This window comes from Bos indicus, chromosome 22, assembly GCF_029378745.1.
Source record: "Bos indicus isolate NIAB-ARS_2022 breed Sahiwal x Tharparkar chromosome 22, NIAB-ARS_B.indTharparkar_mat_pri_1.0, whole genome shotgun sequence".
Lineage (NCBI taxonomy): Eukaryota > Metazoa > Chordata > Mammalia > Artiodactyla > Bovidae > Bos > Bos indicus.
In genome coordinates this window covers 52,496,622-52,522,451 of record NC_091781.1, presented here as the reverse complement: position 1 = coordinate 52,522,451, position 25,830 = coordinate 52,496,622, and the positions used below count along the sequence as shown (strand labels likewise).

The following is a 25,830-nucleotide window of genomic DNA, read 5'->3' as shown; positions in this document are numbered from 1 at the left end:
CAGGTATGTGTTGGTTTTAAAACACACCCTCAAATTCTTAAAGATTCCACCTTGAGGTGTAATCTCCATCTTCTCCCTCTGAGTGTGGGCTGGATGGAGTGACTTGTTTCCAACAAACAGACCGTGGAGGAATGCCACTTCCAAGACTTGGTCACAACCGCCCCTGCTTTCACTTTTGGATCATTCTGCATGCATGATGCTTCTCTAAACAGTCCTTATTTCTCTCTCTCTGCCACCTTTTGGATCTTCAGCTTTAATTCTGATGTATTAATTCCTTCTTCGACTATAAGTTATCATTCAACTCATTCAGTGAGTTTCTTATTTTAATAAACATTCTTTATTTTCAAGATTTCTCATGTTCTTATAACAAATCCCTGTGCTTGAGTTGTGAGGGGGGTCAGTCCCTCTTTGATCTCTCTGGTGATGAAACAAACGCTCATTTCAAAGCCCATGAGGATGTTACTGTTTTACTTTCTTCCAGCAGAAATTCTCCCACTTGTTGGATTGCATCCTGCTTCCAACTGTAATCCCAGGAGGTGTGAGCATCTTTTCATCCTTTATGCCTAGAAAGGGAAACAGCTCAAGACCCCTGGCTATGCAGAGGGAGCCTGGCTCCAGCCCTGACACCTGGGGGTCATGTCTGATCCCCGTCCCTTGTGGGGGGAATCCGTTCTGGCCTTGTCAGCCACCTACCACTTCGGCCCTTACCTACAGCTGCGACTTTCTGCCCCTTATCCTAAGAATTGCCTTTTTAGAGGAGTTGCGTCACTGTGCGTTCAAGCGTCTGCTTTATCGTACGAGTGTGGCAGTCTGTGCGCAAGCTCATTGCCCTCCGTCGCCTGACTTCTCAGCACCGTCCACTGGAGCCAGGCCGCTGTGTCCCTGAAAACTAGCACAGAGGACACAATACACTGCGATGTGACCCATGACTGGGGCAGGAGGCTCAAGGGTAATCCAGAAGGAAACTCAGGATCCTGGAGGAGATGAAACTAAATGGTCACAGGTTCCTGGAGTCAGCCTTGTGGTCAGCCGGTCATTCTGGACAGTAAGCTCCACAGGGGAGGCTCATGGTCCTAAAGCCAGGACCCTGGGGGCCCAGGGTCCAAGGCCATTCCCAACATCCAGGCTATAATACCCCAGTGGTGAGCAGAATGGGCCAGCCTTCCCCACGCAGGGGCCCTGTCCCGGGGAAGCCAGAGTTCAGCTCTGACGGGTGAAGGGGGAAGAGGGCTTTCTGGGGCTGAGTGGATGTGAATGAACAGTGCCAGGACCTCGAATCTGTGGCAGCCCAGAGCTGAGGCTTGCCAGGATGCAGCGCACCCCTGTCAGGGGCCCAGTCTCTTCTCTCTCTCTCACTGTCAGGGGGTCTACAGAGGACCACAGCGAGAACCTCTGCAAGGTGTCCCACAGATTACTGTGAGGTCCACAGCCATCACCCGAGGGCTTTGAGATGATGACCGCTAACCAAGGACTGGGCCAGGACCTAGACATCTGAAGGTCAGGCCTGGCCCTCCCCACCCCTCCAACCTCAGCACACTGAGCCCAATACAGGGCTTCCTCATAGTAAGCATCACCTCTGCAGTTGCCCTGTCTTGGGGCCCAAACTCAAAACATCCACAATATTCAGACGGTTTTCTGCCACACACATGGGTCAGTGTGTTTCTATTTCCAGATAGAAAAAGAAGTTCAAAATACATAGAACAAGCACAGATACAGCATGCCCACAGGGCTGTTGTAGCCTCTGCCCCCACTCAGCATGGAGGGGGCCCTTCAGGAGACAAGGAGCTGACCTCACCCAGTGGGACGGATGGGGTTCAGACTCGAGGCAGGGAGTCAGTTCTGAAGGCAAACTGGAGGTGGTGGCAAGTCCAGCCCCCACCCCGGCCCAAGACCATCTTCCTGTAAGACAGGCCTGGTAGCGGGTGAGGGGACGGCACGGCTCAGTCGGAGTCACAAGCCTCTGGCTCGGTGGCGGCGGTGGTGGCCACTGCAGAAGCCAGGTTCTCCTCCTGGCCCTTCAGCCTCTCGCCTGGATGGGGGCAGATGGGAGGAGTGGAGCGGGGCCGCGCGCCTGCGCCACCGCCCGGAGGGCAGGGGGCCCCGCCGTGCCAGGCCCCGCACTTACGGATCAGCTCAGCGATGGCCCTCTGGGTCCGCTTCTCCAGCTTCTCCAGTTTCTTGGCTACGTCTCTCTTGAGGTCCCTGGAGCAGGGAGGCAGGAGGAGGCGGAGGCTGAAGGCTGGCCCAGCGCGGCCCTGGGGCTCCCTCACCTCCAACAGCCCCTCTGGCATTAGGAACCATGGTGGTGTGCCTCCTCTCTCTCCCTTTCTGCATCCTCCAAAACCCAGCAGCAGCTGCCCTTTGCAGCCCCAGGGAGGCAGGGGCTAGCACCACAGCCCACCCAACCCAGGGGGCCGAGCCGAGGCGCGCAGGCCAGATGGCCCCCAGGGCCCCCTCCCGGTCTGCTCCCCTTGGTCACCGCCAGGGAGTGACGCGCCCCGGCCCGCGGGGGGTCCTGCTCCTCCTCTGGCCCCAGTTCCCCTCACCCCCAGGAACTTCCACAAGCACACACACAGCTTCTTCCCCCTGGTTCGGGGTTTCCAAGGACATACGCCCCATCCTTTGTCTCGTCTAATTAGAACACCTTCAGCTGGTGCCCACTTGACACAGAACTGCAAGCGAGAAGGGTGGGGGACGGGTGCCTCTGGCCCAAGGTGAACACCTGGCCCTCTCTCATCCTCTGTCTCAGCCCAGTCACAGGGGCGCCAGGACAGTGAAGATTCCCATTTCAGAGAAGAGGGAACCAGGATCGAAGGGGGACAGGCTAGCTGGTGGCGGAAGTGGGGCAGAAGCCTACATCTGCCCTTCCTGCCATCTTGCCTCCACCCTCCGGCTCCCTGAGGACAAGGGTCAGCCTTGTTCAGATGGAGCTCTCTGAGGCGCAGTGGGCCCTCATCCTTTCGGAAGGGACATTTTGGAGGGGACTGCTGAACTCCCTCTGCCTGAGCCACTCCCCACCCTCAGGTGTCCTGCCCCGCCACGTCCCTCATTCTCCACTTACATCCTTCTCAGCACATACGTCAGACTGCAATTATACCCCAGGGCTGTCTGTCTCCACTGCCTGCCTCCTGCTGCGAGCCCATGCCGGGCACCAAGAACACCCGGTCAGTCTGCACTGGTCCCACACGGGCAACACTCACCAATCCGGCTTCCGGGGCGCGAGGTTGGCCAGGTCCTGGGAGGGAGCAGACACATGTCAGTGCTGGAGGGGCTCAGGAGAAGACGGGGACAGAGGTAGGAAAAGGGGAGGAAAGGGGGGAGCGAGAGGGCTGAGGGGAAGCAGGGAGGTAGAAAGGGAAGAAAGAAGTGAGGAGAAGGAAGGGTGAGTGAGGAGAGCGGGTGGGGAGGAGAAAAGGACCCGCGGAAGCAGCAGAGGACAGGGCCACCCCCAGCACTCACCACTTCCTCGATGACCGGCTCTGGCTTGGCGGCCTCCAGCTGCTCCTTCACCTTCTCTTCCACTAGAGGGCGCAAGACACCAACGGATGCCGGTCGGAAACCAGCCACCACTCCCCGATGTGGCCAACTGCAGCCGGCAGCCGCAGGTCGCCAGGCGGTCTGCGCTTTCTTACCCCTGCCTCTCCCCTAAGCCCCTAACTCCCTAGAGGCAAAGACCTTGCCAAGGCAGCTCTGGAGGATTAGATTTGTGCTCTCAGGGCCCAAGGAGATGGGGAAGAAGACTGCAGGGGTGGGGTGGGGTGGGGTGGGGTGTGGCTGAGTAGCTAACACTTTATTTTTTTATAGGATAAATATGCTTATTATTAAAATTAAAAACCAAAGAATAAAAACCGAGCCAGAGTCAGGGATCTGCATCATAAGAAGCACCCAGCACCCTCCGTGTGGATGGCTGTGGACAGGCCACAGCTGGCCAGATGCTCCCCATCCAGGCGTGACTGGGCCAGGCCCCTCAGCCCACCAGCGAGGACACCTCTCCCCACCGTCTGTGCCCCAGTGCTGCCACTCCCAGAGCTGGGCGGGTGTCTGCCTGCCCAGTGCTCTCCAGGAACCTGGACAGTCAGCCCCTCTTCAGGGTCTCTCTGACCCTCCAAGGGCCCACAGGACCCCTCCTCCTGTTCCTGCCGTCCAAGGGCCCAGGGCCACGTCCACCTCCCAGCTCAGAGAGTCCTCTGAGGGACCTTCCCTTGCAGTCCCTGGAAGGCCTGCAAGGCAGGGTGTGAGCGGGGCGAAGCAGGCGTGACAGGCCGCTTCAGTGCCCTGACCGCTTCTATTTGTCCATCCGCTGTGATGGTGATGGAGGGTCCCAGAGGCCCAGCTTCCAGCCCGGGCACTGCCAGTTATTCTCCAGGAGAGGGTGATGCCTGCCAAGGAGGAGGCGGCTGACAGGGCCACAGAGCCTACCTACCTGCGACTGGCTTGGCCTGGGGCACCCTCCTCTTCTTGAGGTCCTCATCCTCTGGGACGTAGTTCCGCAGCCTGAGTTCCCTAAAGGGCAGTGAGGACAAGCATAGAGGAAGTAAAGTGCGTGCGGGACACAGTCTCGTTCATCTCTTACACTTGCAGGCTGGCGCGAGATGAGGCACAGGAGCCGGTCACTTCCTGACTTTGCTCTCTCTGCAGATGACCTGGGACAGGCGGACAGCACGGGGATAGAAGCATCTCTGAGCCTCAGCCCCTCATCTTCCCGTTAGCAGCCAGGCTGCGTGCTCTCCCAAAGCCACACCTGCAATTGAGGTTCTCGAACAGAGCTGGGGCCAGGGGCACGCGGAGAGCACTCACTTTGTCTCTCCAGCATATTCTACTTGACAGTTGTGGCAACTGAGGGTCAGAGAGTTTGCACAAGTTTTAGAGGGTCACACAGCAGTGGCTGCAGCATGAGACAAGGCAAGCTATGACTCCAAGCGAGGACCAGAGCTCTTGGGCTGAGTTACTTCTAAAAGAGAAACCAGCGGTCACTCACTGGTTCCCCAAGCCTGCCTCCCACTCACAGCCTTCGTGTCCCGGAGCCTCAGACACATGTGGCAAGGGTGTGGTACACTGGGAGTTGCCAGCCAAGGCTGAGGGAACAGGCATGGCAATGTGCGAGGGCAGGAAAGCCACAATCCGCCTGGACAGCCATAAGTTGACACACCTCACTCCTGCAAAAGGGCTTGAAAATCAAGCAGGGTGGACCCCATGACCTCTATGAAGGGGGGGCAGCCACGAGGAGCCAGAATTGCACACGGGGATTGGCCACCCACTGTGGTCAGTTGTTTTCCTTGCATCTCCTTGGGCAGGGCGGGCTGTACCAAGTGCTCCCTGGAGGCCTCCCTGGCTCAGCAGCTCATCAAATGCCAAGCTCCACACACAGCAGCCCACATAGAGGCCGGGTCCTCAGCTAACTCCACAGGGCAGCAAAGAGAGAGAGGTCCTGGGAGCTGCTGCTTAATAAAAGCAAGAGAGACACTGGGACAGATCCCACGCCTTGGGGGAGGCAGAAGTGCCCCCCACCTGCCAGCCTGTCAGCCAGATGGGACTAGATGTGGGTCCTTCTTCCCCACAAGCTCTTCTGAGCCCTCTCTGCACTGCTGGCCCCTCGGAAGTCCTCGGAACATTTCCCCAACAGGAGGCCTCCTGCAGTCTCTCATCTAGGGGACCCTGTGTCCGTGCCAGGGAAATGTGGCTGATTTCTCCAGCTGCGGCACAGGCAAGCTCAAGTGAAGGAGTCCACAAGGTGTGTGTGGCTACACAAGTCAGCGAGGGGCACGGTCTCAACTCGGGGCTTTTGTGAGCCTCACCTGCCCTCTGCCAGGGCCCCCATGGCCTGCAGTCCTGGGGCTTGGCTAAACCCCCATGTCCCAGGGCCATACCAGCTGGGCTGGTGTGGAAGAAGCCTGCTGCCCACTCCCACGGTCTGCCTTCTCTATGAAGCAGGGACGCTGCCCTGAACCCCATCCCCTAATGCCTGCCTCAGGCCAGGAGGTAAATGCCAGGTCACTGAAGCACCGGCGGGGAAAGTGGGGCAGGATCGCTAATGCTGACTTTCATTTATAACAGGGTGGGGAGAAAAGCGGAAGAGAAACTGGGCATGGGAAGAAACCTGCAGGGATTAGTGAGAATGAAAAAACACCCTGCCACTCTCAGAAACCGGCTCCAGGGGCCTGGGCCCTGAGATGAGGGGAGAGAGGAGAGTCTGGTGGAAGCTGAGCCCTGAGATCACAGCACCCACACCCCAGCACCCCTTGGCTGGCATGAGGGGGACACAGCAGGGGAGGGGGGCGCCAGCGGCAACAGGCAAGAGCAGCATCAGCCAGTGGGCTGGCCGCTCAGCGACCACTGCCCCCAGCAGCCGAGCCGCCCGCCGTCCCTGTCCTCCCCTAGAGCTGAGCGCTGGTCATGCGGTCAAGAACCTGGGTCCCAGTCTCTGTGGGACTACCCCATCCTGAACTCAGATTTCCACACTTGTAAACAAGGAGGCCTGCTGGGTGTGTCGAGCTCTGTGGAGTGCGGTTCAAGCCCTGATTCACTCAGCTGAGAGCTAATGAGGAGACTAACCCACACTGATGTCCAATTAACTGCTCCTCCCGCCCCACCCCGATTACTGCCAAATGGCGAAAGTCTCTGGACAGAGTTCACGGGGCACTTGGTGCTGCTCTAGGGTCTAGCCTTTCTAACAAAGGACCAAGGTTGAATTCCCTCCTTCTGCAACTTAAAAAAAAGGGGGGGGGTGCGGAATTCACTCTTCTGGAGGCCACTAGAGGCACACGCTGGTTCTGCTACTCCAATGTCATGTTTTTAGAAATTTTTTTTAACCCCCATTTTAGAATGAAGTAGCTGCTCAGGGGAGGGGGTGAAAAGAGCCCCATTCTGCCAACACCATGAAAGTGAAAGAGTGGAAGCCACTTAGTTGTGTCCGACTCTTTGCGACCCCATGGACTGTAGCCCGCCAGGCTCCTATGTCCATGGGATTTTCCAGAGAATGCTGAGGGTAGCTGTTCCCTTCTTTGGGGGATCTTCCCAACCCAGGGATCGAACCTGAGTCTCCCTCATTGTAGGCAAATTCTTTACCATCTGAGGCACCAGCCTGGGCCCAAATCCCAGCTCTGATGCTTCTGAGACAGGACGGGCAGGTTCATGCTTTCACTGGCCTCCACGTGAAAATCAAGGATTTCATTTCTCTTGAGGCTGTAGATGATATAGACTGTGGACATCAACCCTGAACAGAGTGGTGCTCTGCAGAGCAGGGGTCAAATCTCACAGGGGTGTCCCACTGCTGCCCTGGAAGCCCCCTCCCAAACCCTGAGTGCTCTCTGCCTGTTAGGATGAGATGAAGGCAGACTGTCCCGAAGGCAGATGGGAAGGAACAGCCCAGCAGACACACGTACAGCCTACAGAGGCTTCTCGAAATACTGCCCACAGCGTGGCAAGTGGCCCACAGCGTGGCAGGGATGTGCCTGTCACACACCAAGTGGCAGGGCGGGCCAGTGGCTGAGGCCAGCCAGAAAACAGCCTCCTATGTGTCTCCCTAGCGAGTCCTGGAGCGGGAGTGGCGCGACTCAGGGGCTGTGGGTGGGGGCCGCTCTGATCCGCGCTGCCACATTGCTACATTGCTCAGTGGAGCAATGTCTGCTGAATCAAGCTTGCGTCACCCGGTCTGTGAGACGCTCTGGTACACAGCCGCCATCCTGGGGACCCAACTGACAGACGGGAGAAGGCCTGGCACTGGCCAGCCTAAAGGGCTCGGGCACTGGGCCAGAGCTGGGCCGGGCCTCAGCTGGGGTGGGACCTTTCTCCACATGGAAGTTGCAGAACCGGTTTTCCATCCCCATGAAGGAAGGTGAGTGGCCTAGTTCCTTCTGCGGTACATGACGCTCACCCAGGGTGAACCGCCGTCCCCGAGCGGTGACGGCTCTGGCTGGGTGCTGACCACGATCTTAAGCCAGGGGCTGTGGGGGCTGAGGGTTTGGGGCTGGCTTGTTCAGACACTTAACAGGACACGCTTCCCTGCCCCGTGCCCAACGGAGTGTGCAACGCCACCCGTTCCCTCCCACCTGGCCGGGTGGCCATGACTGTTGGCCACAAGCCCTACCCTCGACATACCTCCACGGCACACACCAACCGACGTGCCATCAGGAGGAAGTGACTGAGGGCTTATGAAAAACACAAGCAACTGACATGAGTGTCCCTTTCTGAGGCCAGGTTTCCAGGGCTGCGGGATCACCTCTCCTCTAGGCGGCAGGCAGTGGGGCTGTGTTAGAGGTGGGCCATGAGGGAAGGAGGGCTGGGAGAGGAAAGACCCAGCCCAGAGGAGAAGCGGGGGTCCTCCTGGGGGTAGGAACATGTCTTTCCTTCACACAGTACCTGGTCGGCCTTTGGGGAACTGACTCTCACTAAATGGGGATTTGGTTGTAGGGGAATGGGGCAGGATTTATCCTGAAGAGAGTAAGAAAAAAAAAAATGTTTTTAAGGTATTCTGAGCTATAGATTCCATGTAATACAAATGGAAACTCTAGCAAACTTTTTATTTATATTAGCTTATCATTATTTTTAATAAGTAGGCAACAATAGACACATACGCTTAGATGATGACGACATTCTGAAATTTTGAGAGGAACTGACAGGAGACAGTGTGCCCCTCCCACCGCCTCTGAAATACCCACAGGCGGGGCCACTAAGGACTGGGTTAAGATAACAGGGAGGGCACCACATCCAGAAAGCCCCCTCTTCCTCTGCCGCTTTCCACAGCGTGCCACTGTCCCCCTCGGTCACGATTTACTCTGTCACCTTCAGCAAGCTTTTAAAATAGATACTAAGCTGACTCTAAAATTTATAAGGAAAGCCAAAGGAACTAAAACAGCCATGATTCCAAAAAGGTCTCTGTGGACAGATGGGCCAGAGGACGGGCAGAGAGGAAGGTGGGTGACTCCCCAGCAAGGTTGGTGAGGGGTGAGGTACCAGGGTGCCTGCCTCTAGTCCTACTGGACTTTCCCATTTCCTCAGCCACCACCCCTGACCCTGCACTGTATCTGGGTAGATGACCGAATCTGAGACATGACTCAGGCTCCAGCCAGCAATCAAAAACCTGAGGACAAACCCAGGGGAAACCAAAGGGTCTCTCAGCAGTTACCACAGAAAGGCGGAAACTGCAGGCACCCACCGCCAAGCCCCTGAGCCTGCGGTCACTTGGCAAATAAAAGCGACGACCTGGCCTTCATCTCTGTCACCGGTGCGGGCTGCACAACGTGCTGGGGGGCTGAGCCCCAACGAGAAACCACAGAGCCCGGAGCTGAGGTGACCAGGGTCCCTGCACCAGCGTGGAGCATCACCAGCCTCCTCAGCGCAGGGCCGTCGCCATCTCTGAAAACAAGTGAGGTGGCGAGAGCCCCAGGGCCTCCGTGGGGATGGTGTGAACACACTTTGCAAACTGTGGAGTCACAGCACGCAGACACACATGCGCCCCTGTGGGCTTGAAAAGGCCCCATCTCATCTGAGGTCAGCGCCTGAACACAGAGGCGCAGACGAGGCACCGGTCCCCGGAGAGGGCTCCACTCACCCTGGCGGAGGAGGCCAGGGCAGGCTGCAGCGTCGGGAAGTCGCCGGCCCAGTGGCCCCCTCCTGCTGCACCCCCTCAATGCACAGCTCACCGGGATAAGCTTTCTCAGGGCCTCAATAGCCAGTACCGGGGACTTCCCTGGTGGTCCAGCGGCGGAGACTCCGCACTCCCAACGCAGGGGCCCGGGGTTCAATCCCTGGTCATGGAGCTCTAGAACCCATATACCGCAAGTAGGACCCAGTGCAGCCCAATAAGCAAATATTAAGGAAAAAAAAAAAAGCTCCAGTCCTCACAGGGAGCAGGAACCCAGGCTGATGGCTGAAGCAGAGCTAGACACACCAGGGAGAGTCTGGACCTGATTCTGGGGTTGCTGTAGAACCATGTCACCCCAAGTATTTTAGAAGAGAGTGAGGAGACATAATGTGAGGGGTCTGGTGGCTAAAAAAATGGTTGGTGGCTGAGAGTCAGATAGCCAGTGAGGGCAAGGGTGCAGAAAAGGTTCCAACAGGAGGACCATCCTGTCTGAACAAAGTGGCCATGGGGTGGAGAGGCAGCAACAGGACAGATGTGGACGGGACGATGCTGGGACGATGTGGAAACCAACAGGTACGGGAAGAGAGCTGAGTGCGAGGCGTTACCTGTGCTTCTCGCCTTCCTCCTCCCCTTCTCTGAGCTGCTTGGTGTTTGGCTCCCCGTCTTCCTTGTCCTGCAAAGGAAGGGAGAAACCACTGCTCAGATGAACACCCCTCCTTCCAGTCCACACCACCCAGGCAACTAACGGAGAACAGGACGGCCTGGCGAGGACCAGCCTGGGGTTCCAGCCAAGCACATGCCTGATGTAGCTGACAGGCACGGTGCTGGAGCCGCCCTTCCACCCCTCGGCTCCCCCAGCAGAATTTAAAGCCCCTGACCCCAGCCCAGGCCCAGACCCAGGGAGCCCTCAGATCGCATGCGCTGGAAGAGCTGGAAGGTCATGGGTGCTGAGATGATGCCGGTCAGGGTCGAGGAGGGCCCACGCTGGCAGGCCACCAGCCACCCTCATGGGTCTGGATGGAGCCACCCTCAGGAGTCGGGAGGGACAGAGCGAAGACGAGTCACCAGGAGCCAGGGCAGGACAAAAGCTCAGGCCTCCTGAAACCCCTCCAGGCCAGAGGCTTCTCCAGAGATACCTATTTGGCTCACTGCAGGAGAAGTATCACTCAAGTTAGGACCAGGCTTGTACAAGTTCATTCTTGCAATGTATTAAGAGGGGCAGAGGGGAGGGGAATTGGTTTGAACTTTCTATGGGAACAATTTCTTCTAAATCTGGTTCTTTAAAAAAAAAACGTATTTATTTGTCTGTGACGAGTCTTAGTTGCAGCACGTGGGATCTTCCATCTTCGCCGTGGCATGCATGTGAACTCTTGGTTGCAGCATGTAGGATCTAGTTCTCTGATTGGGGGTTGAACCTGGCCCCCTGCCTTGGGAGCGTGGAGTCTCAGCCACGGGACCACCAGGGAAATCCCTAAATCTGGTTCTCTTCTCTTCCTTGGCACGCCTGGACTTCCTTCCCCCACACCACCATCCTCCCCAGCCTCTCTGGAGGTCTAGAGAAGCCACGTTCATCTCAACCCCGACGGAGTACGCTTGCTCTCCAGGTACGCCGAGAGCACGGCAGAAAGTCACCCTGTGCTGTTTCCACTCCTTCCTTACCACAAGACCGCGGCCGCTGGATCAGACCTGCCCGCAGACAAGTGAACACGGAGCATGCTCTCGCATACGTGGGCCCCCGCCCCCAGTGCCTGTCCTGAGAAGCCCTGGGACACAGCCCTGTCGGGGGTCTCCCTGCACGCCAGGGCTGGCCCTTCAGAGGGAGTCCCTGTGCCCCTGATTACCAGCCATGACCTGCCTTTGACTCTCTGGAGCATGTTTCGAGGAGACGATCGGAAGCTCCTGCCACGGGGAACCTGCTGCCAGGGAGATAAGAACATATAAAGTCTAAGTAAAACAGCTGCTCGTGTCACCTCTCCTAGAGGTTTGTTTATGCTACTGACACGGCCTCCCTGAGGGTGGCACTCACATTATGAGTCACTTCCTGCCAGTGTTTGTCATGGAGACCCTGGGAGCCACCAACCCCGGCTGGGAGGTCTGGCCCAGAGAAAGGTTTCTGTGATGTGAACAGGGCAAGATGCTGACCTAGCTCTCAACCCGGGTGGCTCAGTCTCCTGGGGAGGAGGTGGCAGGAATGAATGACAGCAGCTACCTGAGTGAGGTCAACATGGGTTTGTGGGGTGGGTGGGGTGGGGGGCTTCCTACCTTCCTACTGAGGGGTGGGCAGAATGCAGGTGTCATAGGATGGGGAGATAGGAGCAGGAAGGGCGTTCCCAGAGGGGAGCAAGCTTGAGCAAAGAGCGGGTGTGGTCTGAAGAACACACAGGTGGTTGGAGCACATACACACAGGTGAGGTTGTCAAGGTTGGGGCGGGGGGGCGGTCACATAGGGCTCTGGCCAGGGTTCTTAGGCAACGGGAGCCAGAGGAGACCGCGGGAACTACAGGCGGAAGGACCAGGGGCCTTTCCCAGAAGCCTGCTGATGAGGCTGGGAAGGGAGGCACAGAGGCAGAGGCAGATTTGGTGATGGCCAAAGAGATGGGAGAGCAGAGTATAAACTCTTAACTAAAACAGAAGTCAGGGTTCCCCATGTGGCTTCCCACCTGCGGACACCCCTCCCTGACAAATGCTAGTGATTACACAAGCCAGCGGAGCCTGGCGGCCGACAGTCTAAAGGGCTGCAAAGAGTCGGACGTGACTGAAAGAAGAACACACGCACACAAGCCAGAAGCCAGGACATTCAAACTCCTTCCTAGCTGCAGCCAATGGACTCCCAGATGGCCAGCGGGCCTGCCTCAGGGGACGAGGTGATGGACACACACACACCCGACAGCAAGGACAGAGGAGAGAACAGCAAAGGCCCAGCTTGCCCCTCAAGGGGGCTGGTGGGCAAGCCCCCAGCAAGACCTCTTTCCCTGCGGGCTCTGCTAACCTGGCCAGCTCGGGGCAAAGGGTGGGGGCTGTGGGAACAGCCTTTGGGAGCCAGTCCTTTGCAAATCCCATGCCCGTTTCCCAGCCCCCGAGCAAGAACAAACTCAGCAGTGTGTCTGTCACCACCCTCCCCGGGTCCCGGAGACGCTCAAGTGTCTCGGCAAAGGCCAAGTTACTCATTAATAAGTGAGAAAACACCCAACGATCTAAATGACATTTACAGAAAACGTCCCGCAGTCTGGTGGGCGGCTGCGGCAGTGGTGCAGGCTGCGGAGGTCAAGGAAGCCCCCTGTAGTCGGGAGAGCAGGGTCTGTGTGAGAGCAGGGGCTCAGGAATGGTACCCACGTGTGTGTGGGGCGTGGGAGCGGGTGAACAAGTGAGCAGGCCACATGAAGGTGCGCTGCAGTCGCCGTTCAAGGCAACTCGGGTAGCACGGTAAGCGTCCATGAGAAGGGTGTGGCTTGGGGAGACCCTGGCCTGGCTCACAACGCTCACACTGCTAGGCAGGGTGATAGGAGGCACTGACCAGCCTCATGGTCCACCCAGCCCGAGAGACTCTTGAAGACCCTCAGATCTGAAGGATTCAGGACCGCCGCCTTTTAAGCCCTCAATTCAACCCATGGGGGAAGCTGCCAAATGGCCCTCAGGGAAAGGCAAGTCTGGCTCGGGGTCACAGAACGTGTCAGCGCTGGCTGTGGGTCTGGGTCGAGGTCTTCCTGAACCCAGCCCTGCATTCCTGCCAAGGAGATGGGAGAGGCACTTACTTTCTAAAAACAGCTCTGGCCTCGGGCTCTTCTGCCACGCTCCCCCCGCGGATCAGACCTGGCCTTGTGAGATCAGACCAGTCACAGCCAGCTGGGCCAACGTCCACACCCTGGAGGACACCCAAGGGTGTGCAGGCAGAAGGCCCGAGGTGCACGGCGTCCCAGGGGATCTGGAGACTCCTCACCGCCCCCCAGACCCTTAAATCCAACTCACTGCCTAGCCCCTCCAACACACACCTTCCCCAAACCCCACCCTTTCCCCTTCTTCCAACCCCATGGTCCCCACCGCAGCCAAGCCCACAGCTACACGCCCTCTGCTTTGGAGAACACCACGGCCTGCTGCGTTCTCCCCTTGTCTTTCTAATCCCCCTCCCCTACCTCTCTCTGCACCTTGTCCATCCACATGGATGGAGCGTGCGCTCTTCTGAAAGCTCTCATTGGTCCCCACACCCTCCGGACAAGCTCAGGACTACAGCATCCCCCTCGCAGCCTCCCCAGGCCCAGCCCACTGCCCGTAGCCCGTCCGCACTGGCCTCATCCACACACTGGACCCTTCGTCTCAAGTCCTGTCCATTCTGATAACCCCAAAGACGGCCCACCTGGCCAGTCGAGACACCAGCTCAAAGGCCACCTTCTCAAGGCCACCTTCTGAGGTGACTGAGCTCTGTCACCCCTCTGGGCCCAGGACACAGGCCTGTGGTCATTCCTACTCATCATCGGCCCCCTTCCTCAAGTCCCTCTTGGTGGGGGGGTGTCTCCTGGACTCCCTCCAGGCATAGCCTAGAGCCGGGACTAGATCACCTTCATGAACTCTTTGCCAACTTTACCAACTCTTCAACTCTCCTCACCAACTCCAGAAGAGCCAAATTCTTACAACACCAGTGGCTCAGGGCAGGGAAGTCCTGGCCTGGCCCGGGGTCCTCCCCACAGCCCACCTGTCCGTTCCTGGAGGTGCCCCACATTTCTGACCCCAGCCCAGGTTTCCACACTAGAGCCCCATCCCTGCTCTCACCCTCCTCACAGCCCATAGGAGGAAGGCGCCGCGGAGGCAGGACTTCAGGGGTTCTCAAAAACAGGCCTGCCCCAAACGGAGCCTGACTAACCTGTTTCATAACGCTTGAAATCCTTTTGCCAGAAACAACACTTTTACAAATAAAATTAGTCTTGTGCAAGATTGGTGTTATTTTTTCTTTACACATATGATAAGAATTCATCTTGGCCTGAAGTTTTCCTTTGTGAGGTTTTAGGTAAGAGGCTCATTAGATTTCCTTTTTCTTCTTGAGTCAATCTTATTACATAGTGTCTATCAAGGAAATTTCCATTTATACTGAAATTACTGGCCAAAGTCACTTATAATATCCTCTTATTATCCTTTTAATGTCTGCAGGATTTATGGTGATATCCACTGATACTGATAATTTGCATTTTTTCTCTTTCCTTATTAGACCAGCTAGAGATTTATCAATTTGGGGATACGTTCAGACTTGGTGCTTTGGTGGGGGGTTGTTCTTAATTTGTGGGCCATCCCTGATTGAGGGACTAAAATCCCATATGGCATGTGGTGCAGATAAATTTAAAAGAGAGAAAGAAAATAGGCTCCAAACCTTAGTCCCCTAGGAAGAGGGGAAAGTGGCCCTGGTTTGAGCCATTCCAGCCCCGACTTGGCCCAGGATGGGGAAAAGTCACAGAGAGACGGGCTCAGATGCCAGGATTGGGGAGCAGAAGGGGACTGACAACGTGGAGGGTGAATGGGCATGTTCCACTGCACCACCCTGCCACACATCTTCAGAGCCAGGGCACCTTGGGGGAAGGCACAGGGACTTCCTGTCAGGGGCAGCTGCAGCAGAAGCTGTGTGCCAAGGGCACTTGAGGGTAGGGCAGTCACCCAGAGTCTGACTCATCCTGCGGAGCCAGTGATAAGAGCCACCATGCCTGGACATAGACGCTGCACAGCGCTCTACTGCCCAGAGATGGGGAATGGAGTGGGCAGGAGGGTCTGAGCCTCGTGGGCAGTGATATTCGTGGGCTGTAGGGGCCCTGACTCTGCGCCCTGGCACTCAGCCTGCTGCTAGGACCACCTGGCCTGTGTGCCCACTGTCTGCCCAGGAGACAGGGAGATCCCTGAAGGCAGATGCTTGTCTTACCCTTGGGCCTGACACCGCCTACAGAAGGCACAGCTCATGGCCTTGATTTCACCTTGCTGTGTGACCTTGGGCAAGTCATTCAACCTCTCTGGTCTGGATTTTCTCATCTATGAAGTGTGATGATCACACCAACATCATGGCCCTGTTATAAGAAAGAAATGATCAGGGAAGAAAGAGGAAGGCCTGCAGCTTGGGTGACAAGACAGCAGACCCTGAGGGCAGGAAGGGCTGCGGAGAAGCCACAGGCCCAGACTGCCGGCACCTGCGGAGGCCATGAGGACTGTTCACTTTCACTGTCTCCACCAGGCATTCTCTGCAGTCCCCAGAGCATTAAAATGTCTGCTTCACAAACACGTCAGAAGGCGTGTCAGACAACGGGCATGGGGGGGACAGGTCTCCTGTTCCCCTTGGTTCAGGGCTCCACCAGGAATCAGAGGTCAGCAGGGGAGGGTGGGGACTAACGGCCCCAGAGCCGCCCAAGCTTTTAAGGGTGCGGACATTCTCTAAAGGCTTGTGAGCGGAGAGAACAAAGCTACAGGGAGCGGAGGGCTGGGAGGACAGAAAGGGAGAGGGAGATAAGGCTGCTGATAAGAGCCCGGAACTAGGTCAGGGCCAGAGCGGGTGGGGTTGGGGGGGAGACAGAACAAGGGGGTGCCTGAAGCGGGAGGAGTCAGAGACGACTGAGGTCCTGACCAGGGGAGAATGAAGGTGCCTGAGACAAAAACGGTGCCAGGGCTGAGGGGACGAAGAGAAAGGGTGCAGTGGCTTTCAGGCTGTCCAGGGTTGAGGTCCGATGCCTGGACTCTGATGATGGTTGGCGCAGACATAGGCCGAGGTTCCAGCGCACAGCCTTGCCCTGGACGACCGCTGGCGTCCTGCATGTGGCAGAGAAACATGGGGAGATGGCCCCAAGCCAAGTCTGGTCCTATTCTGGTCACAAGTGCAAACGGGGAACTAGTCACGCTCAAAGGAGGCGGCATGTCCTCCAGCAGTCTGTTGTTATGGTTTAGTCGCCCAGCCGTGTCCAGCTCTCTGTGACCCCATGGCTGCAGCGCACCAGGCCTCCCTGTCCATCACCATCTCCCGGAATTTGCCCAAGTTGATGTTCATTGTATCGGGGATGCCGTCCAGCCTTCTCACCCTTTGACACCCTCTTCTTCTACCCTCAATCTTTCCCAGCATCAGGGACTTTTCTAATGAGTTATCTGTTCGCATCAGATGACCAAAACACTGGAGCTTCAGCTTCAGCATTAGTCCTTCCAGTGAATATTCAGGGCTGATTTCCTTTAGGATTGACTGGTTTGATCTCTGTGCTGTCCAAGGGACTTTTAGGAGCCTTTTCCAGCCCCACAGTTCAAAGGCATCAATTCTTTGGCGTTCTGCCTTCTTTACGGTCCACCTCTCACAACCATATATGACCACTGAGAAGACCATAGCCTTGACTACACAGACCTTTGTCCAGCAGTCTACCAGTCAAGAAATACTGACTGGCTCCCTTTTGCTAGGCACTCCACACTGGGTGCCAAGAAGGGAAAAAAAGAACCGGTAGGTACCGCCTGTTCGCAGCCAATGTGGGCACTCAGCCTGGGTCCATGGACAGGATTTCATGATCAGACACACACGCAGGCCCGCTGTGCAAAGGCTAATTGTTCCAGAGGAAGAATCCACAGCTCTTCAGATTCTCAGCGGGGTGGTGGCCCAGAGGAGGAAAGGAAAGGTCACAGGGGCTTCTTTGGGTGGCACCTGAGGTGTCTGAGGAGGCTTGCCAAAGGAAATACCACCTTTCTTTCTCTCTTGTTTTCTTTTTTTTGGGGGGCCCTGTGGCATTTGGGATCTTAGTTCCTGAACCAGGGATCGAACCCGTGTCCCCTGTGGTGTAAGTGTGGAATCTCAACCACTGGCCCATCAGGGAAGTCCCCCACTTTCCTTGCACTTTAAAGGCTGAGTGGGACTGGGGCTGGGAGGAGGGCAGCAGAGGGGACGAGCACCCTGAGTGTGCAGAGGGTTAACAAGGACCCTCCCACGGCCCCCACGGCCCCTGCAGGAAAGCCACTGGGACGAAACACTGAGGGCAGAGCAAAGACAAACCCCCTCCTTTCCTTCACACACAGCCAGCCTGGACCAGTCCCCCTGCGCAGCGAGGCAAGGCTCCCAGCTCCTGCCCAGCCCCCCGGAGGATGGATGCACTGTGGTCTGCACGAAGCCAGGCGGCAGGGCTGGACAGACCAGCGGTCGGAAAATCCCTCTCCATCACTTACTGGTGGTGAGACAGTGGGCACCTAAAGGACCTCTCTGAGCCTCCGCTAGAGGCTCTCCCCACTCCGCTAAAGTGGGGCTGGTGCTCTGTCCCAGGGTGTTTGAGGATTAAAGACACTAACTCGGGATCCGCCATCTGGGGCAGAACCCTACATGATACCCAGTGTGGGAGAGAACCGCTGGCATCCTGGGATGTCCTGAGCCCTGCCCTCCATCAGCGGTGGGGCCTGGAAAACCAGGCGTATCCTCTCCTTTCCTCGCCACCACCCGCTTCCCTGAGCCCTCGGTATCCTTTTCTGATAGTGCTTCTTTATTTTCTGCCAAGTTTCTGTAAGTGACCAACTGTTCATTTTGAAAATTGAGACTCAAATGAAGAATGGCCTGTCTGATTCCCTCAGGGGCCCCAGGCTGGGAGAGCAGACACCACATCTGTGAGGCTTCCCTACAGAAACCTCTTTCTGCATCCACCACAGAGCTCCACGGCAGCTGGAAGACAGTTGGTAGGTTGCGGCACTTTCCCCCCCGGCTGTGGGCAGGCTGAAGGTTACACCCCTTTTTAACAGAAGGGCGTTCTTCCCAGTCAGGCCATCAAGTGATAACTGTCCCAGACATTTGATTTTACCTTGATTTGCCTATTCGAGATTTTGCTTGTCATCTGTCTTCCTAGATTAAGCTACAAAAGGCTTGCCCATCACTGCTCCCCAGCACCTGACACATGGCAGCAGGTGACAATGGAGAACAAATGAATGGGCAACCTGGGGTGGGGGCAGGGAGAGGCAGGATGCACATGGTAATTCACCCCCTGACAGACAAGGCTCTCCTCCCCACGTGGTCTGGGCCGCCAAACTGCACTCACGCACCAGGCATCACTATCCTTGCCTCCAAGGATGCAGGGTCTGAGGCCTGGTGACACCTAACACAGGTCTCTGTGCGTGTCGGACCCCAAGGTCTTTCCGTCAGTTTGAGACAGACAGACAACTGGAAGCCAGTTCCCTGCTGCTACATACATGGTTCCTTCTACCAACACATCTGCTTGTTCACCCCTTAGCTGTCTGTCCTACCCTCCCCCTGTCAATTATCTGCACCTCCTCTTTCCTGGAGAATGAGGGCAAATAAACCCCAACCGTGCCCACTTCCTAAGAGAGTGGGAAGGATCGAATATAACAAGGTTCCACACAACATTAGAAGGCTTCCCAATAGCAGGTGAGCTCTGGGGAGGGCGGGACCCAGCTGTTCTTCAACTCTGTTCTACTGTATCTCCTAGCAGTCATAACAGGATGCCAAGCAACTGACTATTCAATGAATGGAAATAACATTATTTAATTCATCAGCATAAAAAATAGTAAGGTCAGCACTGCTTTCTCCTCTCACAGATAAGAAAGTTGGAGGCCTGGGGATGTTACTGTGAAGTAACTCGCCCGGAGTCCTGCTGCTCGGGCTTGCCGGCGCCCCAAGGGGAGGGTGGGCCTCCAGCCTTGGGGTCTCCACAGAACCTCGGCTCTGACCCTCCTTCCGCCTACCTCAAACACTCAGAGGGTCTCACTGGCGTCTAACGTCACTCCACCTCACATCATAGGGCTGACATCCCTTCCTGGTGTCATCTCTGGGAAACGCAACCAAACTACGAGGAGCCCCAGGTACGGCTGTTTCTGGGTCAGGAACTCCCGTCCCAGGAAAGCACCACGGAGACAGAAGGGCGACATACACAGAGGTGCTCCCCCTGTGTCTCTTGTGATACGGAGCAGTGGGGCCCGGAGGAGGCTGTGACCTGCGGGCACAGGGAGGCAGGCCAGCGGCTCACGCCCCCTGCCAGTCGGTCACTGGAGTAGCCACCTGACGGGCATCACCGCGAGACAGGACAGGATGCAGGGGGCGTGGAGCCACACACGTGAGCGTGAGCGAAGCCATGGTGACACTGACGCGGGACGGTCACACAACAAGGCTGTGGGCAGTGCTTCCTCCATTTCCTTTCCTTCTGTTGTCAAATGACTTACGAAATGACTTAAAGACATAAGCGACCGGAGGAGCCCAGCTGCCTGCCGCTCCCTGTCTGGCCTGTGCTCTCACCCTGGACTCTCCTGACCTTCACCTGCCCCAGCGGGCCAGCAGGGAACCATAGGTAGCCCTCAGGCCCGACCCAGCCCGGTCAGGGTTTAATGACCTTTCTCAAGCCGAAAACAAAAACAAAAACCCCAGCACTGCTGGGGAGAGAGGAGGGCAGATGGAGGCCTGCACATACTGCGGCCCTAAGCGCCCAGGGACAGGGCCCGGCGGTCCAACCAGCAGCCAGGCTGCAGGCCGAGCGCCTCCAATCAGGCCAAACGTCTCCCTGTGAATAATCAGCCTGAAGATTTCAGTTACGAAGTTAACAGGTGGTGATCCGTGAGGTCACCCCCCTCCCCTCCCTGGCCCCACCATTTCCCTTTTTTGGAGGGAGGGGGAAAACGCCTCCCCCGCCACAAAGCAGAACTCACAGCCCCCGGGACTTCCTCACCGTGCGAGGCTCACAGCTAAAGCCAGAGCAAGCGAATCCCAATGGCAAATGGTAAGGTCCCCAAAGGCCCCCTGCCTGGGGATGGGACAGCCACATGCGGCTCTGGGGGACTGGCCACAGGGGACAGTCAGAGTCACCAGGCCCAGCTGATCAGCTGTGGGGAATTGAACAGCCCCCTGGAACCCCATGGTGTCTGACCCTCTCCAGGTCGGCCAGGCTGGAGAACAAACAGCTTCTGCACTTGAACTCTGGCTGATGGGTGGGGCTCTGAAGTGGAGTCCTGGAGGGAGGCCCGAGGGTGCCTATCTCCTGTGTGTTCACCATCTTGGATTCCATGGAAACAGGGCCTGAAAACTGGGAGTGGCCCCTGAAATGACACTGTCCCACCTCCCCCAGACACCTAAGCACACATGCCCGTTCACACCAACGGTGGTGCCCCCAAATGGTTCTCCCAACAGCCACCAACAGGACAACATCAGGGCTCCTGTTACCAATGTCACGTGGCTGGCTTTTTACAAGCCTGTGACCCCCTAAAACGAGCAGCTCTTCATGCGCACAGCAGTCAAAGCAAGCCCACTCCATGACTGAGCAACAGACTCACTAGACTTCACACACCGTTAGGTTGATCTTGCTGGCATGGCTGCCGCCCGCAGACTTTTAAATAAGCCCCTGCTGCTGCTGCTAAGTCGCTTCAGTCGTGTCCGACTCTGTGCGACCCAGAGATGGCAGCCCACCAGGCTCCCCTGTCCCTGGGATTCTCCAGGCAAGAACACTGGAGTAGGCTGCCATTTCCTTCTCCAATGCATGAAAGTGAAAAGTGAAAGGGAAGTCACTGAGTCGTGTTAGACTCTTCACGACCCCATGGACTGCAGCCTACCAGGCTCCTCCGCCCATGGGATTTTCCAGGCAAGAGTACTGGAGTAGGGTGCCATCGCCTTCTCCCCTGAACTCCTCCCAAACTCCTGCTTTTCTTCCAGGAAAATCTCAGCCGAACCAACTCCCAGATTACGTGCCCGTTGAACTGCTTCAATTCGTCGTTCTGATGTTTATGTAGTGCCCCGAGTCCTGTAACCTGGCAGAGGTGACTAAGACATGACTTGCTGCCCTCAGGGAGCTGAGGGGCAGGTGAAAGAGGAAGCAGACAGGTGAATGGAGAGTTCCCGCAGAGCCGTGGGAATGCAGGGTGACTAACAGCTGGGCGGAAGATGAAATTCAAGCTGACCTGGAGGGACAGTCAGTCAAAGCAGAGCAGGCAGGGCAGCGCAGGGAGGGCCAGAGTTACTGGAAACAGTGGGCGTGTGAGGCTGGGCCCTGTGTCCGAGGGGCGGGCAGAGACCCCGATGGTGCCCTTGGAGGAGGAACTGGCAGGGAAAGGCCTGCCCCGGGGGCTACAGACTTCATCCACAGGCAGCGTGAAACCAGCGAGCAGTCGAGGACAGGCAGGGGGCAACAGTGTGATGGGGTGTTCACAAAGAACATTCGGGAAGGGCCAGAGAGGAAAGGGCAGCGGTCACTGGTTGAGGCCACAGGAAAAACAAGCCAGGAATGGGTTAAAAAGGCTGGCAGATGGCAGCTGCCCCCTGGGTGTGTCTGGAGGGACAGCCCCTGCCAGCCGCACGGTGCCAGGCTGTGCTCACACAGCTGCCCACGCTTCACCAGTGCACACGGGGCCTCTGGCCCCCACAGCCACCCCTGGGGTCAGGCATTATCATCCCATCCAGACGACGCCAACGAGGTTCAGAACAGCTAAGGAGCTTACTCAACAGTTCACAGCTAATAAAAGACAGGTCAGCTTTTAAACAGAGGTTTCTGATTGCAGCACGCCCCCAAAACTCTTTCAAATAAACAGCCTCAAGGCTTGGGAGTGCTTTCCGCACAGGAGCCACCGAAGGATCACCACGTCCATTACCGAGTGAGAAAAGTAACAAAGCCACCAACTCTAGGGCTGCAAAGACCTCAGGTCCAACAAGAACTACATCCAGAGGCCCAGGACACGCGTTCAATCAGAATCTTGCAGGGTAAGACCCAGGAATCTGCATGTTTCAAGGGCTGGCCCACTCTGGGGTCACGATTCCAGTGAATGGCCCCAGCTGAGGAGCCTCTGAGTCAGACCACATCCCTCCTCTCAAAGAGGATGACCAGTGGGGGGAAGTGACCTGTATGAGGCCACCCCAAGCTGCCTGAGGGCTTACTGTGGTCATCGGGGTGGCCTCTGCATCAGAGTAGACAGGATGAGAAGAAACAGAGAAATCTCTCATACAACATAAACACAGGCCACGAGAGACCCAGGCAGAGCGCAGCATGAGAAGGCCAAGAGCTGGGCTGGTCTAGACCTGGGGTCTCTTGATTTCAATCAGACTGGTATGTTGTCTATTTTATCACGTTGCCTGGAGCCACGCAAGAAGGTGACTGGAACTTGAATTCCCAGGTCATTCTATGGGCTGCCCAGTGCCCACCCACACCCTTCTCTTACTTGGGAAGGCTCCATGTGGAGTCCTGGGAGAGGACGAGCCAGCTTCACGCTCTAGAAGCTGAAAGTGCCCACTACTCGCTGTCCCAGCAGGGAGAGGGGCCAGCAAACAGACTTCTCTCTGGAAGTGTTGGCAGCAAGCAAGCTGCTGTGTCTAGACATTTGAGGGCAAGCCCTTTTCCTGTGAAACGCTGGGCTTCTTTCTGACTGCCTATCTCCAAGGTATGCTCTCTTTTCTTTAATGAACTAACCAGCCAGAACAGATTTCTGTTGCTTGCAATTAAGTACCCTGGCTTCATGTGACCACATATAAGAACAGCACAAGAACACATCATGAGCATCACTTTAAGCACTCCAAGTTTCTTAAATACCCTGACTCATCTGATCCACAGGGAAACCCTGGATGCAAGCCAGGCAAAGGTCCTGAGGCCCAGTTTGCAAATGGAGCAGCTGGGCTCGGAATGTCAAGTGTTCTGTGGATGTGTTTCCAGAATCCCACCAGGTCCACCACAAAGGCCGACGGCAGATGCAGGCAAGCCAAGGGTCTCACCTGGGTTCCTCTCACTATCCCACTATCCCTCCATCCCAAACTGGAGGTGAGCTTGAAATGTGCAGGGCCCCCACCCTGGCACCCCGGTTCAAACAGCAAATTCTTGACAAGTCAACTCCCAGGCTAGTCAGGTTTACAGAGCAACAAAGTGCGCTGAAGCTCCTAGGAGACTAGAAGCTATTTTAACCTCTGATCAGCTGCTTCTCAGAGTGTCACAGTCTGAGAAGTACAGGGAAGACAGCTGTCTCCTCTCTGGTGTGATCTCCAAGTGATAAAGTCCTCATTAAAACCAAATTTAAACTACAAGCCAGAAGTGGCACATTTATTTGTGGGGGAAAAAATTGCTTGAACAAGGTCTTTCGGTTTTCACCTACACATACTTCCTCTGGAAGCAAAGCAGTTTTTCTTTTAACCATGTGCTGGGCTGAAAGGTTGAGAAGCTGAACCGCACAAGGAAGCAGAGCTGTGGGACTCCTCTGAGTTCGTGGGCCTCTCTGAGCAGCACTTTCCAAAAGTGCAGAGGGGTGTTAAATGAGGGAGCGTCTGTGACGTGCGGAGCTCTCTGCTGTGGCCACACCATGAACAGTAGGCGCCGACCACGATGATGATGACGGCGACGCCGGACGCTCTCACCTGCATCCTGAGCACGAGGCCCCTGAAATTCCATCACCCAAGTGAGGCCTGCTCCCCTCACCCCATCGCTGAAAAGGGGCACATGACTGACCCCACACGCACGCCTCTCCCCTCCCCTCCCTTCATCCCGAGGAGAACCTAGGCTTTGCCCTTGAGCTGACCACGGTTTAGAAGGGCAGCTCCATCATGCGTGCAGGGGATGTGAGTCCAGGTCAGAAAAGCCAGCCGCAGTGTGCGGGGTTGCTGGGGCGGGGGCTTCCACAGGCGGTCTCCCTGAAGTCAGACACCTTCCCACCGGCCTATTCTGCTCCAACCCCACCCTCCTTCTCCCAAGGCTCCAGACAGCCAGCCCCTCACACCCCTCCTCAAGGGTTTTTGCAGCACCTCCACCAGGTCAGAGTTAGGCCGCCTGGAGCACAAAGCCCAAATGAAGATGTGACCCACAGGCCAGTCAATAACATACAGGAGATTCACAGTGGGTCCAGGACTCCCTCCTCCACACTCCCTCCTCCTCACCCCTCCTGCGAGCCCACACAGCTCTCTCGGGGCACCCCCCAACACACACTCCGGCCCTAGGACAGTGCACGCCAGTCAGCAGGATTGCAACCGGTGTGCACAGGTCCATCGCCCCACTGGGCCCAGCCTCGCTGAAATTGGCCCCCATCACAGGCCCAGCACACAGCCAGCATTCCTCAGCAGGAGTGAGGCGAGGGCTCGGAAACTTGCTGCTCACCCCAGAGAGCCTGGCTCGCAAGGACTCCTGGACCCAGGGCAGGAAGGCTCTGTCAGCGGAGAACTGCCTCTCCAGCTGTCACACTCACACACACACACACACACACACGCACACACTCTCTCTATTTAGTATTCAGATCGTGCATGCATGCGCGCGCGCGCACACACACACACACACACACACACACACACACACACACTTCTTTTTTAGCTTTCAGATCGCCCTGCCAGACCCTGTGTGCAGCCCTGCCCTGAACACGAGGAGAGGTGGGTTGGTTGGAGGGAGACAGAGTGCTGTCCTTGAAAGGACAGCCACTCGCACCTTCTCTAGACAGAGCAGCTCTTGAGAGCCTGGAGTCAATATAGCCCTGGAGTGTAGATTTTACTCCCCACTGGGAGTCGTTACCATAGCAACTGTTTCTCCTCTAGGAATTCTTTCCAGAGTACAAGCTGTTGCTTCCTTCCACAACAAAACCGGGGAGAAGCCAGGCCGCCCAGGAGTGAGGGAAGGGCCCTGGAGGAAGCAGGGCCAGCCGTGACCCCCAGCCACAGCGAGCTCCGCCACGGGGTCTCCCATATCTCTGCGGGGGCTTAGAAGCTAGACACGCGAGTCCTCCCAGCTGTTCAGGGTTGTGTGTGCTGGGGGGAGGGCAGTGTTAAGGGCGTGGGGCATGGGGTGTGGGGCGTGTGTGCTTTGGGGAATTATGGGATGTGTACAGGGGTGGGATGAGGGGACTGAGGGTTGGGAGTACAGGAGGTGTGGGCGTAGTGTGGCGGGTTGCTGTTTGGGGTGTGTGGGGAGGTGTGGGGTGCAATGATGCAAGGGAGTCCACGGGGGTGGGAGGTTTGGGGGTATACTGTTGTGTGTATGTGGAGGTGAGTTGGGGTATCTGGGGGGGTGGGAAAATATGAGGGTGTGTGTTGGGGGGAGGTATTCTTCAGTATCTCAGGATGAAACATGGGGCATATCTTCTCCTGAAACAAGAACACAGAGGGAAAAGGGGGAAAGAGATGCACTGGGAAAATGGGACTGATGCACACACATTACTGCTGTGCTGTGCTTAGTTTCTCAGTCACGTCCAACCCTGCGACCCCATGGACTGCAGCCCGCCAGGCTCCTCTGACCATGGGGATTCTCCAGGCAAGAATACTGGAGTGGGTTGCCATGCTCTCCTCCAGGGCACCTTCCAGACCCAGGGATTGAACCCAGGTCTCCC

General features: G+C 56.8%; 1 protein-coding gene across 1 annotated transcript in view; it reads right to left on the bottom strand.

Moving 5' to 3' along the window:
- Positions 1 to 1,626: 1,626 nt before the first annotated feature.
- Positions 1,627 to 25,830, bottom strand: part of CCDC12 (coiled-coil domain containing 12) — a 36,451-nt gene continuing 12,247 nt past the window's right edge. Inside the window, exons 2-7 of the mRNA XM_019984259.2 lie at positions 10,189 to 10,256; positions 4,424 to 4,503; positions 3,460 to 3,521; positions 3,201 to 3,235; positions 2,126 to 2,202; positions 1,627 to 2,029 (exon numbers count right to left, since the gene is read on the bottom strand). Of these exons, the coding sequence (XP_019839818.2) occupies positions 1,941 to 2,029; positions 2,126 to 2,202; positions 3,201 to 3,235; positions 3,460 to 3,521; positions 4,424 to 4,503; positions 10,189 to 10,256 (411 nt within the window). The 3' untranslated portion in view covers positions 1,627 to 1,940. The remainder of the gene's footprint in view (positions 2,030 to 2,125; positions 2,203 to 3,200; positions 3,236 to 3,459; positions 3,522 to 4,423; positions 4,504 to 10,188; positions 10,257 to 25,830) is intronic.